This window comes from Sinocyclocheilus anshuiensis, unplaced genomic scaffold (genome assembly GCF_001515605.1).
Source record: "Sinocyclocheilus anshuiensis isolate Anshui unplaced genomic scaffold, SAMN03320099.WGS_v1.1 scaffold762, whole genome shotgun sequence".
Taxonomy (NCBI): domain Eukaryota; kingdom Metazoa; phylum Chordata; class Actinopteri; order Cypriniformes; family Cyprinidae; genus Sinocyclocheilus; species Sinocyclocheilus anshuiensis.
The window spans coordinates 586,995-602,940 of NW_015542390.1; the positions used below are offsets into that span (position 1 = coordinate 586,995).

The window sequence follows — 15,946 nt, forward strand, 5'->3', positions numbered from 1 at the left end:
TAAAAAACAAAACGAAACAAAACAAAGAACTTGAGCTATAACCCACCGGGTAAGAAGTGCTCACCTATCTGGTACATCCCTTATTATTTTGTCATTTCTCGGCAGGAATGTAGAACATGTTGTCCATGTTAATCATGTACTCACACAAGTAAACCGATATCTTGTATGTGGTTTTTCAAGGAAACTAAGAAGTGTGATCAGAAAGATCAGAACCATTCTTCATATGCTTGTGTTCAGCCGGCAAAACCAGTCAGACTATAGAAGGAAGAAGAAAATGTCCATGTAGTTGTCTGTGTTTACCGCATTACTCACAGTGTCATTTCAACAGTCACTATGGCACATGCTGCGCTGCTGCTGCTGATCAGCTCAACCGTTTCTGTGGGTCCAGCCGTAAGTTTCTACGGGGCATCAATGACCTTCACGCCTGGAAACAGATATCCAGATGGAACAGTGGAGGTACGACCAGGTTAATATTAGAACTAAGTGAATATCTCTTTCATTGAATGACAATTTTCATTTGCTCTATTTTACTCGAAATGAAACATAACTGAGAACTCTGTCATCACTTGCTCACACTCATTTGGTTTTTAAACCCCGTATGACTTACTTTCTCCTGTGAAACACAAAAGAAGTTATTTAGAAAATGTCTCAGTGAAAGTTGTTCTGTTGAAATGTTGTTCTGAATGCATTCTTTATAATATCATGGATGGCTTATTTGCAATTGTGCAGAAAAAGAAAGGTCTGCTGTATGTGTTCCTGGCAGATGCACTTTTACTACAGAGAGTCTGGTAAACTGCCCTGTGATCCTGAAGTCTTATGGGTCTGTGATAGTGGCGACTGCGGCATTCTCACATACGCAGAACCTGAAATAACGGATCAGGACCACTCGGGTCAGATCCTCTGGTGCCAGTCTGAGCGTCACATGACCACAAATGTCAGTGATGATGAGCCCTTCACTCTGAGGTATAAGAGCAATCAAGTCGTCCATCTAAAAAGAAGTACACTTAGTATATATTTATTAAAAAAGAATACTTAATAATATACTTTAAAAGAATAGATGTACAGTATAGGTGTGAACTGAATATAATGTTTTCAGACATTTAAAATGCATGTTATTTACAATCCAATGAAAATGTATTATATTTTAAATATATATTAAATGCAATTACACTGTGAAAAGTTGTAAACTGCAATTGTGACCTTAAAGAGCTATTTCTACCTTATTTTACACATAAAATGCAGTTTTGTTGGTATATGATATTAAATATTTTACTACCATTTACTACCATTTTTTTCAGTGTGGTTGATCTTTATATGTAATTTCATAAATAGTGCAATTGTGTTTGATATGATTAAAGTGTTCTGTAGAATGTACTTAATGTAATTTCTCCTGAAACTTGGATATGTGCAACTGCACATTTGCAATAACGATAAACTAGTAAAATATGTTAACTATATAATATTGAATAACACACTGCAGTTAAAATTGTAATCAAGTGCTTTTTAAGTCAAAACACCAAAAGTGTGCTTCTTTAAAGCATGACAAATGATAACATTATGATTTAAATTTTTACTTTAAAGTAATACTGTTTAAAAGTGTACTTAAGTGTGTTAAGAAACATAGTGAACATTTGAAGTACACTACAAGTGCACATTCAATGCAATTTAAGCACACTTCATCTTTGAGAGTTGCTTTTTTTATTACGTTAAATTCATACTCAAGTGTTATTTGAAAGCATCTTAAATGTAAAGACTTTTACATACGTACAGTTACAGTTTGTAAAGTAAAACACATTTTTAATAGCAAATGTATTGCCTTAAAGAGCTATTTCTACCTTCTTTTGCCCATAAAATGTAGTTCCCTTGTTTTGAGAGAACTTTAAAGTGACGTGACATGTGGCCAAGTATGGTTACCCATACTAGGAATTAGTGCTCTGCATTTAACCCATGCTAAGTGCACAACTCTCTAACCATTAGGCCACGACTTCCCCCATGCTGCATTTATGCTATGAAAACCCCTTCAGTGTGTCTGGTGTCTGAAGCACATGTGAAAACACACCAATTGTATTGATTGATAGTTGTCATATCCTCCTGGGACCCAGGCATAGACCTTTGTCCACTGTAGAGGACATTATATTTGAGTGAATTTCTCTGAGACCATACATGCCACAGTTTTATCCTGTACAGAGCACATTCAGGGCTTTTTAGAGATGTCAAATGTTTGGAGGTTTGATCATAAACACACATTCTGCTTGGTCTTTAAAAATGACTGATACTGACAGTATGATCAAATTTAGCACTCTTAGGGAAATCTGAAAATATTTTGTAATTATAATTTAAATCGGACTAATTTTCAAATTGCCTGTCATAAATAATCGTCGTGTCACTGTCGCCATTGGCTTGCTTAGTTGGGGACGCTTGACTGATTGCACAGACACTATTCTAAATAAAAATAAAGGTGACAAATAAACATGTTATGGGGTTTCAAATCGGAATATGACTTTTTGTTATGAAACGGGATAATTTTCATACATGTCTTCTGTTGAGGAGGACACCAGGACAAATGGCATGTTAATCAGGCATTTTGGGGTCAATAGGGAAAGAAATTATAGATCAGTAATTAACACTTCTTTGAACAAATAAAAAGGCACTAACATCAGACCAAAATCTAAAAGACTAATCACAATTATAAAACAAATGAGACAAGTCTTCCTCATGAGCGTTACAGAGAATGCAATTAATGTCAATGTCCATGAATTTAGAAAGAGCTATGGGTACATTTTGTGAAGTATTTGGAAATGTTGCTCTTTAAGGATGGTGCGCGTACAGTACACAACAAGACACCAGGGAAAGAAATTATAGATCAATATTTCTATGAAATATGAGATATTCTTATGAAAATGGTGCCAAGTTATTACTTCCATAACAACACTTCTTTTTTCATTATGGTTTGCCCCAAGAACACATTAATATGCAAATTGCATGCAATGTAAAGATACATTGTATAGAATGGGAATACCAATTTATGGACATTTTACACAAATATTGCATACATTAAAATAGTATATAAAATCATTCTGTTATATATTTCATAACATAGTTGAGAATTATCCTTGTAAGTTTGGTTAAAAATAGACTGAAACCTAAAAACTGATTGGTGAATGAAAATGAATTTTGCGTATACATGCCTTTTCATGTCTATTGTTTTTTTTTTTGAATAACTTAGTCCTGGTGTTCTCCACAAAGGACAGAGAATAAAATATGAATAAAATATCTTTTGTCAAAAATGTTTTTTCTCCATTTGTTTCTTATGCTCCAACCAATGTAATGACAAAAAATATGTAATAATGGAATGTTTTATCATTTAAACTCTTTCAGAGGCTCTGGTTGCTGTTGGGCTAATAATGTTCATGATGTCCATGAATGGACGCTTCGCAGTCTTGTTGACACAGGACAACGTTCAGACACTCGGACTACAAACAGGTCGCCTGTTTCAGCAACAATACCAAACATAAGGTGTGTGCTTTTGATAATGACAATTTATCCCTAGACTCTATAGACTTTATCCAGCGCTTTCTGGAATACTTGTTGTTGAGTGGTCTACTACAGTCAAATATGTTTGTGACCACCAAAGTGTGCAGAATATTTCGTTGTCTACAGCAAGAAAACTTTCAATTGTCTGTGATAACGGTCCTTCTTCAGGGTTCCTCAGAACTGTTTTCAGAGTCTTCACCTCCTGGTCTATGATCCAGATGGAGATGATGTGAGATGCAAGTGCCAATCTTGCCATCAACACCCAAACATACATCTTGATGAGGTGACATTTTCTGATGATACACTCCCATGAAATATTCAGATGCAGATTACACAGGCAAATGAACTTTACCTTGGCAATTTAAATAGCCTGTTTTAATATTATGGATCACAGAAATGTTGAATAAAAAAATATTACTATTTCATTCAACAGAGATAAAAACATATCCCTTTAACAGTAACTCTTTTAGCCAGTATCTGTGTGTGCTGTGCATTTTTTGTGCTTAATGGAGCATCACATTGTAAGCTTAGTTACACATATTAACGGCAAATCAAAAAATGCTATCACATCAAGTGACCCATTTTGGTTCATTTTAGTATCATGACCAACCGGCTGAGAAGCACTGATTTAATTACTTAAATTACTGAATGTTTTAATTTCTTGACAGGAATGAAGAACATGTTTTCCATGAAAAATCTTAATCTTTATCATTGACCCACATCAGGAAATAATATTAAAACTGATACTGTTCAATTTGTGTGGGGTGTGACTCGGCGTGAATGACCATTAACAGACCTGCTGCCTACAATGTTTCCCATGTCTTTTAGTTTAGTTTATTTGTCCATGTTCTACACTTTTGAAAAACTTTTCACATTTTTTACAACTTAAATGGTACATTTTTTCAATGCACTAAATATGTGATCTGATTTTTTCTGCATCTAGGACTCGTGCACTTTGAGTAGTAATGGCACACTGGACCTGAGACTGCATGTTTTTGAGTTCACGCTGGAGGATTATCCTGCATCAAACATCACTTTGATGAATGGCGATGGGATCTCTTTCAGAAATCCTTATAATCAGACTGCCAGCGCTAACCCAGCTCCACTCAGTCAAGTGCCTCTGCAGTTTGGAGTAGAAAGTGAGTGAGAATCATGTAGATCAGTGGTTCTCAACCTTTTTAAATTCTGTCCCCGATTGTCCACAACAATATTTGAAGGTCTGACACACTGTAGTTTCTGTAAATTATTAAGGATTCCAGACATTGAGCTGAATGTTTATCAAGGTTCCCATTCTTTTTAAACAATGAATGTACACTTTCAGTCATTTGTGATTTATTGGATAAGAATTAGGGATTGAAAAAAAAGAAACACTAAAATATTTTAGAGCTTGGCTTAAAAAAAGTCTGTGCATTTACAACATTCTATCCCGTTTCCACTGTTTTGCAGTCCAAACACCAGTCCACAGTTGTGAACCAGGGGTGAACAGGCCAAGTTTTCTGACACCAACTCCCTTACATGGAGATGTTCAACATGCAGCTGTGGGACGTGTTCACACTATCACTATCCGTGCCCAGAATTTGGGCCACAGGTCTGAAATATGCATGGTCCTAAAATAAACTAAACAAGTTCAAGCACAACTACTGACCAGAGGGAAAGTCTATAGTGTACACATGCAACACATGCATTTATCATAAACAGGTGACTTTTGTATAAATTCAGAAGGTCTATCAGATGCAGACCCACTTCTGTGGGTTTCAACAAAAGCAACCTCAGTTGAATCTGTAATAATAGCATGACAAAACGGATTTGGCAAACGCTCCAGTGCATATTTGTATTTGCACTCTAGAGAGCATAAAATGTTTCTATTTACAGCAGGTTTTTGCATTGAGAGACATGTCTGTTGATTTTTTGAAAGCAATGGCCAATCAGAGGTGTTTAAAGAATCCACTTAATAGCACTCAAAATACCAGAAGACCAGAGCTCAGAGAGCTCACCAGAGCTTGTTCAGTGCTGAGTTGCATGCTCACAAATCCTCTCATTATAACAAAAACAAAGAAAAAAAACACAAAAACAAACATGATATAGCCTAAATAAGCAATTAATTATTGCTGCTAAAATTATGGTCATGTACATGCTGCAAAGTTACAGAAATGACATCCACATTTAAATGACGGATTTACACTTGAAATGACGAACAATGATAACATAGCAATGGACAGCACAAAAATGATTGTATTTTAAAATAGATGTACATTAAGCAATTTAATACAGACTAATAGATTAAAATTAAAATATTCTAAATATGCTGTATATATAAATTCTGTTGCAATTAAAAGTAAAAGTAATTAATTTAATCTTGTAATCTTGTAAAGATCTATTGCTAGATAAAGCTGTTGAAATGCTCCGCATAACTAAAGTTGTCTGACATTGTAAGAATCCACTCGCCGGCCCAAAAAGCAGAATCCAGCGGCCTGGTCGAAGGTTTAATACGTATTCGGTCTTTTACTTGCGCCTCTGAATTTATCAGGATTTAGTTTCAATTTTAGCCTAGCTCCGTTTTCAATCTGACTCCAATTTTAAGTGATCACTAAATGTAGGCAATGTTCCTAATTAAAAACTTAACAAAATCACAAATATCGATTGTTTATTATTATAGATATTTGAGTATTCTGGAAATCCCATACTATCAATTATTCGTTCATTAGGGACCAGGTATCGCACAGGAATTGCACTCGGCCGATTAGTGAACCCACGGACACAAACTCGTCAGTTCTGAACTTACTCATAGGATGCAGAGTGGTTATAATACCTTTAAGTGAGCTGCACCCTGCATGCTCATAACAAAAAGTTAATTTTTTCCTATAACCACGAGAGCTACACCGTGTTAAGCCAGTGACAGTCAGAAATCGGAAGCCCCTAATGGTGTTCCCCATGGTTCATCCATTGGTGCCTCGGTATGTAAGAGGCAGAGAGGGCAGGGGGGAGAAGGGGGTCGTAAATGAGCAAGGAGAGTGGTGTTGTTTGCTCTCTTTGGAGATCCCTTCTCCAGATTAGTTTTATGGTTTTGTTGCATGGCATCTGTTTTGTGTGAGTTCATAAGACTTGGTTTCATGAGGAGATAATATCATAAGGAAATAATTTCACTCCTTACAACATGCACACTTGATCATTTTAGTTTTAACCAACATGTTTTACATGCTTCAGTTACACTCTTAAAAATAAAGGTGCTTCACAATGCCATAGAAGAACCTTTTTGTCTAAATGGTTCCATAAAGAACCTTTAACATCTGAAGAACCTTTCTGTTTCACAAAAGGTTCTTTGTGGCGAAAGAAGGTTCTTCAGATTATAAAAAGGTAAGAAAGAGATGGTTCTTTAAAGAACCTTTGACTAAATGGTTCTTTGTGGAACCAAAAAGGGTTCTTCTATGGCATCGCTTGAAGAACCTTTTGAAGCACCTTTATTTTTAAGAGTGTACTTAGTAAATGTTATCTAATCTTTCTATCACTCTTGTGTAGTACATTTGATTTCCAGGTCAGTGGACCATGGAATATGTCAAAGAGCTTGAGAAATGCAAGTCAAGGAATTGCTGAGGCAACGCTGACCTGGACACCACAAGAATCTGACCTGCATCATCATGTACCCGTGTGTTTCGCTGCAGAGACACTTCAGAGGTAAAAAGAGGTCTGTCCTTAAGCTCATTGGGAATTCATGATATGAATTTTTCCATGACCTGTTATTTGTCTTTCTCTCCATAAAAAGTCAGTCAGAAATGAGGTGCATCGTGATTGTTGTGGCAAAATTGAGGGTTCTCTCAGGTAAAAAAGATTTCTTAAATGTAAACAGTTGCTCATTTTCCCAGTTTCTGTCATTGATTTTGTATTGTGATATATCTAGTTCAGTGATGAAACTCTAGATTTAGGTCCTTTACATGCAGTTTGCTAGCAATCTCATCATTTAATACATTACACAAGCCGAATGGCCTGTAATTGATCCTTTGAAACCCTCCACCTCCCCCAGCACCACCTGTCTAGATGTGCTAATAGATTTATGTATGCTTAATATAATATCTTACATGCTCACAACAGCATGTCTGTGTATCTATTAGTAGTAGAAAGTCTGTACTTGCTCTAGTCCACCAAGACCAGTACATTAACAATGTCATATTCATTAACATGCAAGCTGTTGAAATAAATGTTGTCAGTTTTTCAAGCAGATTATTCCCCAAATAATCCCCACTCCAATGTTATGATTTGGATTTTTCTTCCTGTCAGTGCATTGATAATACCTTGATATTTTTATTGTTGTTGTCATTTTATTAAGATTAATCAATAAATGAATCACATCTCTCAAGGTGAAGCAGAGGTCTTCTGTGAGGATAATAGTATCAGCATTGCAGTAAGCAAAGCCTCCATGAAGGGGATTGATCAAAACTGGCTCCAACTGAGAGATCCCACCTGCTCTCTTACTTACAATGACACCCATATCCTGGGCACTGTGTCCCTCAACACCTGTGGTACCAGGATGGAGGTACAAAAACCAATGTCTAATACAATCCAATCTAAATACAATAATTGATAGTCAGCCGTATAATATTTAGCGCTGTTTTCTCTTTCTGCCTGATCTTTTCACATGCTTGAACGCCAATCAGGACACAGGAGACTTCTTGGTCTTCAAAAATTAGATCAATTCTTTTGAGGACCCTAATAAAGTAATCACCAGACGCAGTCAAGTTAAAATAGGCTTCTCCTGCCAGTACCCCAAAGTGGCCAGTGTTTCTAACCACTACATCAACAAGAAGTCTGACTACATCTTCACTGAATCCAGCTTTGGCACTTTTAGTTACTCGTTTGATATTTTTACTAACAATAACTTCAGCAGTCGGGTAGATCCCAGTCTGTATCCACTGGAGATAAAATTGATGGATATGATCTACATGGGTATTGCAGCTCATTCTGCTCTCCCTGAGGTCCGGCTCTTTGTGGAGTATTGCAGAGCCACTCCAGATGACAACCCATACAGTGCCCTATTTTATGACATCATTAAAGAAGGGTGAGACTGCTAAAAACCTTACACCACGGGTGTCAAACTCAATTCCTGGTGGGCTGCAGCCCTGCAGACTTTAGTTCTAACCCTGCTCCAACACACATACCATGTAGTTTTCAAATAAGCCTGAAGGACTTGATTAGCTGGAATTAGGGTTGAATCTAAACCAGGGATCTCCATCCCTGCTCCTGGAGAGCTTCCGTCAGAGATTGTCTTACTATTGGGAGATGAGAGTGTCTGTATTACTTACAGTACTATTGGAGAAAGCGTAACGGTCAACTTGGATCACGTGGGCCTTAATAACCAATCACATTACAGCGACACTCAATCGCTGTTTACGATTACCATAGGAATTAATTAGAAGTGCTGTAAGCCGAATCCCATCTGTCGCAAAAAGTCAGTGACTTCGCTTATAAAATGGCTTTTTTTTTTCTCGGTGTAAACTAAAAATAGTTCAATCCAAAAATATTGTTTAGTGTAAAATATGTTGAAGATTAACCGACAGGCTGTCGATTCATTAAATGATAAGCTGTTTCCTCTAAAAAGCTGTTTATTCAGTGTAGTGAAGCCTCTCACTCCATTGACATCCATTAGAAAAAACGCCCTCTGGTCTCCCTTCCCTCGTACTGCGGAAGCGTTAGCATTAGCCATTGCGCTTTTTTGGCTAAAGGTTGCAGGCTTGCCTTCTTGCCAAGTAAGACATGTTCCTGGATCAACATCTTTTGTTGATCCTGGATCAACATTACTGTCCAAAAATATAGACCCAACCCAATCCCTACCCCTAAACCTAACCCTACCAATAATTTATTCCTAAATCCAGAGGGAAATGATAAGTGAATAACAAGGGCGTAGAAGCATCTAACCCTGGTTGTAAGCCTAAAACGGGCATTTCTTGAAAATGTATCCCTCAATTCTAATTGGTTAATTGGAATGTTGTTCCAGGATCAACAAGGAGGTTGATCCAGGAACATCTTGTACTTGGTGAAATCACGTTCACCAAACACATTGATTAGCTGGTTCAGGTGTGTTTGATTGAGATTGTAGCTGAAGTCTGCAGGACGGTAGCTCTCTAGGAGCAGGGTTGGAGACCCCTGATCTAAACTCTGCAAGGCTGTGGCCCTCCAGGAGTTTGACACTCCTGCTTTACACTAAAGTGTGGTTAAAAAAAATCTGTTCCACGTCAATCTAATTATGTGGAAAAAAAGATATGGATTTCAAATGTTTGGAATAATAACGTTTTTTTAAATGCTTCAAAAACATTAAATAATCTTAATTATTCCAAACTTTTTTAACTGGTAGTGTATTTATATATTAAACATCTGTGATTATATTGCATTACTGGAAACTTTGCAATATGCCTGCCTAGGACACTGATTAGACTTATTTATACTGTTTTCCATTACATATATACATACATATCATAATGAGTTCTCCCTTATTACTTACTCATAACCTATTAAAGTGTTAGTTCACCCAAAAATGAAAATTCTGTCATTAATTACTCACCCTCATGAAGTTTAAACCCGTAAGACCTTCGTTCATCTTCGGAACACAAATTAAGATATTTTTGATGGAATCTGAGCGCTCTCTGACCCTCCATATACAGCAACGCAACTGAAATGCTCCCAAGTCCAGAAACGTAGCAAGGTGCAAGCAGTGGTTCATCCGCAATTATACGAAGCTACAAGAATACTTTTTGTGTGCGAAAGAAAAAAAAAAAACGACTTTATTCAACAATTCGTCTCCTCCGCATCACCCTGGTGCTATTTTGGAGAGTATCCGCTGGACGTAAACAGCGTATGCTGTGTATCAGCTGACGAATTGTTGAATAAAGTCATTATTTTTTTTCTTTTGCACACAAAAAGTATTCTCGTAGCTTCATATAATTGCGGATGAACCACTGATGTCACATGGATTATTTTACCAATCTCCTTGCTACGTTTCTGGACTTGGTAACATTTCAGTTGTGTTGCTGTCTATGCAGGGTCAGACAGCTTTCAGATTCCATCAAAAATATCTTAATTTGTGTTCCGAAGATGAACAAAGGTCTTACGGGTTTGAAACGACAGTACTATTGGAGAAAGCGTAACGGTCAACTTGGATCACGTGGGCCTTAATAACCAATCACATTACAGCGACACTCAATCGCTGTTTACGATTACCATAGGAATTAATTAGAAGTGCTGTAAGCCGAATCCCATCTGTCGCAAAAAGTCAGTGACTTCGCTTATAAAATGGCTTTTTTTTTTCTCGGTGTAAACTAAAAATAGTTCAATCCAAAAATATTGTTTAGTGTAAAATATGTTGAAGATTAACCGACAGGCTGTCGATTCATTAAATGATAAGCTGTTTCCTCTAAAAAGCTGTTTATTCAGTGTAGTGAAGCCTCTCACTCCATTGACATCCATTAGAAAAAACGCCCTCTGGTCTCCCTTCCCTCGTACTGCGGAAGCGTTAGCATTAGCCATTGCGCTTTTTTGGCTAAAGGTTGCAGGCTTGCCTTCTTGCCAAGTAAGACATGTTCCTGGATCAACATCTTTTGTTGATCCTGGATCAACATTACTGTCCAAAAATATAGACCCAACCCAATCCCTACCCCTAAACCTAACCCTACCAATAATTTATTCCTAAATCCAGAGGGAAATGATAAGTGAATAACAAGGGCGTAGAAGCATCTAACCCTGGTTGTAAGCCTAAAACGGGCATTTCTTGAAAATGTATCCCTCAATTCTAATTGGTTAATTGGAATGTTGTTCCAGGATCAACAAGGAGGTTGATCCAGGAACATCTTGTACTTGGTGAAATCACGTTCACCAAACACATTGATTAGCTGGTTCAGGTGTGTTTGATTGAGATTGTAGCTGAAGTCTGCAGGACGGTAGCTCTCTAGGAGCAGGGTTGGAGACCCCTGATCTAAACTCTGCAAGGCTGTGGCCCTCCAGGAGTTTGACACTCCTGCTTTACACTAAAGTGTGGTTAAAAAAAATCTGTTCCACGTCAATCTAATTATGTGGAAAAAAAGATATGGATTTCAAATGTTTGGAATAATAACGTTTTTTTAAATGCTTCAAAAACATTAAATAATCTTAATTATTCCAAACTTTTTTAACTGGTAGTGTATTTATATATTAAACATCTGTGATTATATTGCATTACTGGAAACTTTGCAATATGCCTGCCTAGGACACTGATTAGACTTATTTATACTGTTTTCCATTACATATATACATACATATCATAATGAGTTCTCCCTTATTACTTACTCATAACCTATTAAAGTGTTAGTTCACCCAAAAATGAAAATTCTGTCATTAATTACTCACCCTCATGAAGTTTAAACCCGTAAGACCTTCGTTCATCTTCGGAACACAAATTAAGATATTTTTGATGGAATCTGAGCGCTCTCTGACCCTCCATATACAGCAACGCAACTGAAATGCTCCCAAGTCCAGAAACGTAGCAAGGTGCAAGCAGTGGTTCATCCGCAATTATACGAAGCTACAAGAATACTTTTTGTGTGCGAAAGAAAAAAAAAAAACGACTTTATTCAACAATTCGTCTCCTCCGCATCACCCTGGTGCTATTTTGGAGAGTACGTTTGGAGTTGTTTACGTCCAGCTGATACTCTCCAAAATGGCAGCAGGGTGACGTGGAGGAGACGAATTGTTGAATAAAGTCTCTCCTTGCTACGTTTCTGGACTTGGTAACATAATTTTTATTTTTGGGTGAACTATCCCTTTAAATAATTTTAGTATATTCATAACGCAATAGCGATAGTTATAACCTTGCAATAGCAATGCAAAAATGTTTCATTAAAAGGAATATGATTGAATGAACAGTAAATACTGTACAGTATAGAGAGAGAGAAAGAGAGTGAGTATATATAATTAAAATTATTTAACGTTACTGTAAATTTTACATATATATAAAAAATGTGCAGTAACTTTAATTACATGCTTTGCATTTCTCATAAAAGATGGACATATATCTCATGACCAGCAATAATGGGCAATGATGTTTAACCAGTACTTTACAGGACTGAACAGGGACATTTTTTTCAGTGATAAAGACACATGTTCATTCCTTGTGTTGAAGGACAAAAGATCTGTCCCATGATTGTGGAGTTTTCAGGACAGTCAAGTTTCTCAGATAACTTACTGTAATCTACAGAAAGTTGAAGATCTGCCACTTAGAGATTTTCAAGATTTTTGCATGCATTACACAGTATACATTCATGATAAAGAATATAAATAACTTGTTCATGTAATCTCTTTGTGTATCCCTTTTTTGAATATTCTGAATGAATAAATTGAAAAATAATTTTTAATTTCCACAAAATAGTTTGGAATAAATGATTGTGGGTAACTGAAAACTGAAGTCATGTGTTCAATGTGTACTTACAGGTGTATTATGGATGACACAGTTGAGGTTTATCAAAGTGATTCAAGAACGTATGACTTTGGGATCCACGCTTTCAAGTTCACAGGCGGCTACAATGAGGTATAAGAGAATCACATACTAATGCTGGAAATCCTGTCAATTCTGTTGAGCAGGAACATTTAACTGCGATGCCCTCAAACTCTTTTGATAGGTGTACATTACCTGTTCTGTGATTCTGTGCGCGGAAGGAAGTTCAAACTCAAGATGCGCCCAAGGCTGCCTCAGAGAACCCGCACACAAACGCAGACGAGACGTGAGCAAAGAAACCGCCAGGCATTACATCAAGCAGGGTCCCTTCCGTGTGGTGAGACAAACTCAGCATTCAGCAGCAGGTACTGTATATTAGTAACATCTTAAAATAATAACGACTTCAAATGATTCTGCATCATGATTGTTAATATAACTGCATGTTTCTTTCTTCAGCTTCACAAAATGGTGATTCTCTTCATGTCAGTGCAGGCACCGGGGTCTTTGCGGGACTCTTCATAATCTCCATTGTGGTGCTGGCGGGATTGTTGGTGTATAAAGCCAAAAAAACAAGAGCACCTGATCGCATGTATCTGATGTCCAACTTCTAATGATTCCAGATCATTAAATGAATTTTCAGTTTTCTTTTTATACATTTTTTCTTAATGCAATAAATAATTTAGATTGATTTTGTGGGAAAATCTGCATGACATTGTGACAGACATTGTACATTTCTTAAAGTTGCACATACATAAAGTGCTTATGTTTTAGAAACTGTTATTGATTTTGTGTGTATCAGATTCTGTCGAAAGGGAAAGACTTGTACAGCTGCTTTACAAGAGTAAATTACTAGCTTAGAACAATAAATAGCAGTTTAGCAGCATATTTAATGTTGAATATATTTGAAGTATATATTTGAAGTATATTCTTTTCCACCCTGTTTATTCTTCACTTACACAAGGTTAAACATTGATGCGGAATCATCTAATTTGGTGTTTATATATATATATATATATATATATATATATATTTGTTTTGTTATATATGTTTTTGTTTTGAATATTGTCCGGTCTGCATGTTAAATCTTATCAGTTTTTCATTATTTAATTAGGGTTACACATACTAACCCTATCAAACTCAGTAGTTGCTCCATAAGACACAGAAATAGCACTATAGCATCACAAAATTCAACAAAAGGAAATCTGTTGTGGCCTAAAATTTTTGTACCAAATCATTAATAATTATGTGAAAATAATATTTTATTATACGTAGACAATGGAGATATAAAGTTAAGTAACCTCAATGGAGATATAAAGTATCATTTCATTGTTATGCGGATGATACTCATATTTATTTGCCTGTGAAAGAATTACATTCAAACTCATTTGATGTTCTATCAGCATGTTTACAGGAGGTTAAGGCCTGGATGGCTGCAAACGAAAACTGAGGTTATTGTTTTTGGCCATAGAAAGCACAAAGTGGTTCAGTGCATAAAAAAACACCTTTGTCTGGATATATGAAACCCAGTGTGAAAAACTTTATATGTATTATATTATGTATTATACTATACTCTATAATATTGCTGTTTACTTTTTGGCACAGTCTTTGTCACATATTTGTGTCTATAATGCCTTAAAATAAAATTACAATTTTGGAACAGAGATAATGTCTGTCTTGAAACTGTCATTTTGTAATGAGAGACTCAAGCGTGTAACGTATCCAAGTGCAGAGCTGATTTATTCAAACAAAGTGCAAAGGAATACAGTAAAGAATAAAAACCTGGTACTTAATTTATAAAATGATACATTTCACATATTGTATTAGATATATTAAAAGTGACAAACATATTAGAATGCATTAAGTCCTGCTTAGTTTAAATTACACATTCCATCCAACAATCCATTTTCAAAGATACATCTCGGGCTGAAGGCTGAGAAACGCAGACCTATGAACGATTAAGTGTTTTCAATTCACCCATCCTGCATGTCATTTGGATTGTACCAAAGCCAGACCTTGCTTAAACCTTGCTCAATTGCATACTGAGTCATTCCATTTCAGAGAAGAGAGACCACCCTTATTTTAAAGCAGGTACAAAATATTGTAAGGAAATTCCCAGTTTGGAATGAGTTACAAAAGCCTTATTCAGATGGATATTGTTTCTCATGGGGACTTCTGTAAAAATACATTTGCACGGCTCCTCAGTGATAAAACTCATGCTTTCTGATGGTGATTTATTTACAGTGAATTTTGTGATCCTATGAAACCAAAACACGTTGCTTAAGTGGTCAGTCACTTGTTAAACATTGATTTAAATATGCTATTTAATAATAGGAAAATTGACATGTTATGGTTTAAATGGTTTTCTGTGTAGCTTTTTAGCTCTCTAAATGGTGGATGTCATAAAAAAAGTTGCATAGGTGTAAGCCCTAATTTATATAAATGCATATAAAACATATTTAAAATTTTATTGCCAATCTGTTGCTGTCATAATAATGGCCATTTCAAAAGTTGACGTGATTTTGTTTTCTATTTCTTCATAACAACTCCCACTCGCTGTGGTTATTCTTGTAAACTGTTTCCAGCATTTCAGTAATAAAAGTGTCCATATTTAAAATGCAAGCACATTATCATGAAGCGCAACAGTTACTGTTTGGTGCTTGACAGTGGTCAAAAAGGATTTATAAACTGACTTTTGGATTGATCCCCTCTTGTGAACTCCGCGATGTGGATTCAGGTGGCAATTAAATTACTACACGACCTTGGTGTTTGTCAAAAACAGTGATGTGCCATGACCTGAAGAGCAGCTTATACCTGACCAGCCAGTCTGTGAGAGTTAAAGCGGTTCTGACAGGACTGAGCAAAGATTCCTTCACAGAGATGAGGAAGGAATGTAACATGAAAACTGTAAAAAGTAACTAAATGGTCAATAACTGTTTTGCAAACCTGTTTTTCCCTCTTTCA

General features: G+C 36.3%; 2 protein-coding genes across 2 annotated transcripts; both read left to right on the plus strand.

Moving 5' to 3' along the window:
- The first annotated feature begins 3,441 nt into the window (after nucleotides 1–3,441).
- Nucleotides 3,442–8,254, plus strand: LOC107692766 (uncharacterized). Its single transcript, XM_016491939.1, has 8 exons — nucleotides 3,442–3,516; nucleotides 3,703–3,817; nucleotides 4,478–4,673; nucleotides 4,981–5,122; nucleotides 7,051–7,206; nucleotides 7,295–7,350; nucleotides 7,887–8,062; nucleotides 8,184–8,254. Exons 3-8 carry the CDS (start codon nucleotides 4,574–4,576, stop codon nucleotides 8,214–8,216), a joined length of 663 nt encoding a protein of 220 aa, XP_016347425.1. The 5' UTR covers nucleotides 3,442–3,516; nucleotides 3,703–3,817; nucleotides 4,478–4,573; the 3' UTR covers nucleotides 8,217–8,254.
- On the plus strand, nucleotides 8,231–13,596 carry LOC107692767 (CUB and zona pellucida-like domain-containing protein 1). The gene is made up of 4 exons (XM_016491941.1): nucleotides 8,231–8,584; nucleotides 12,982–13,078; nucleotides 13,170–13,350; nucleotides 13,442–13,596. The coding sequence occupies exons 1-4, from the start codon at nucleotides 8,454–8,456 to the stop codon at nucleotides 13,594–13,596; spliced, it is 564 nt and encodes a 187-aa protein (XP_016347427.1). The 5' UTR covers nucleotides 8,231–8,453.
- The last annotated feature ends 2,350 nt before the right edge of the window (nucleotides 13,597–15,946 follow it).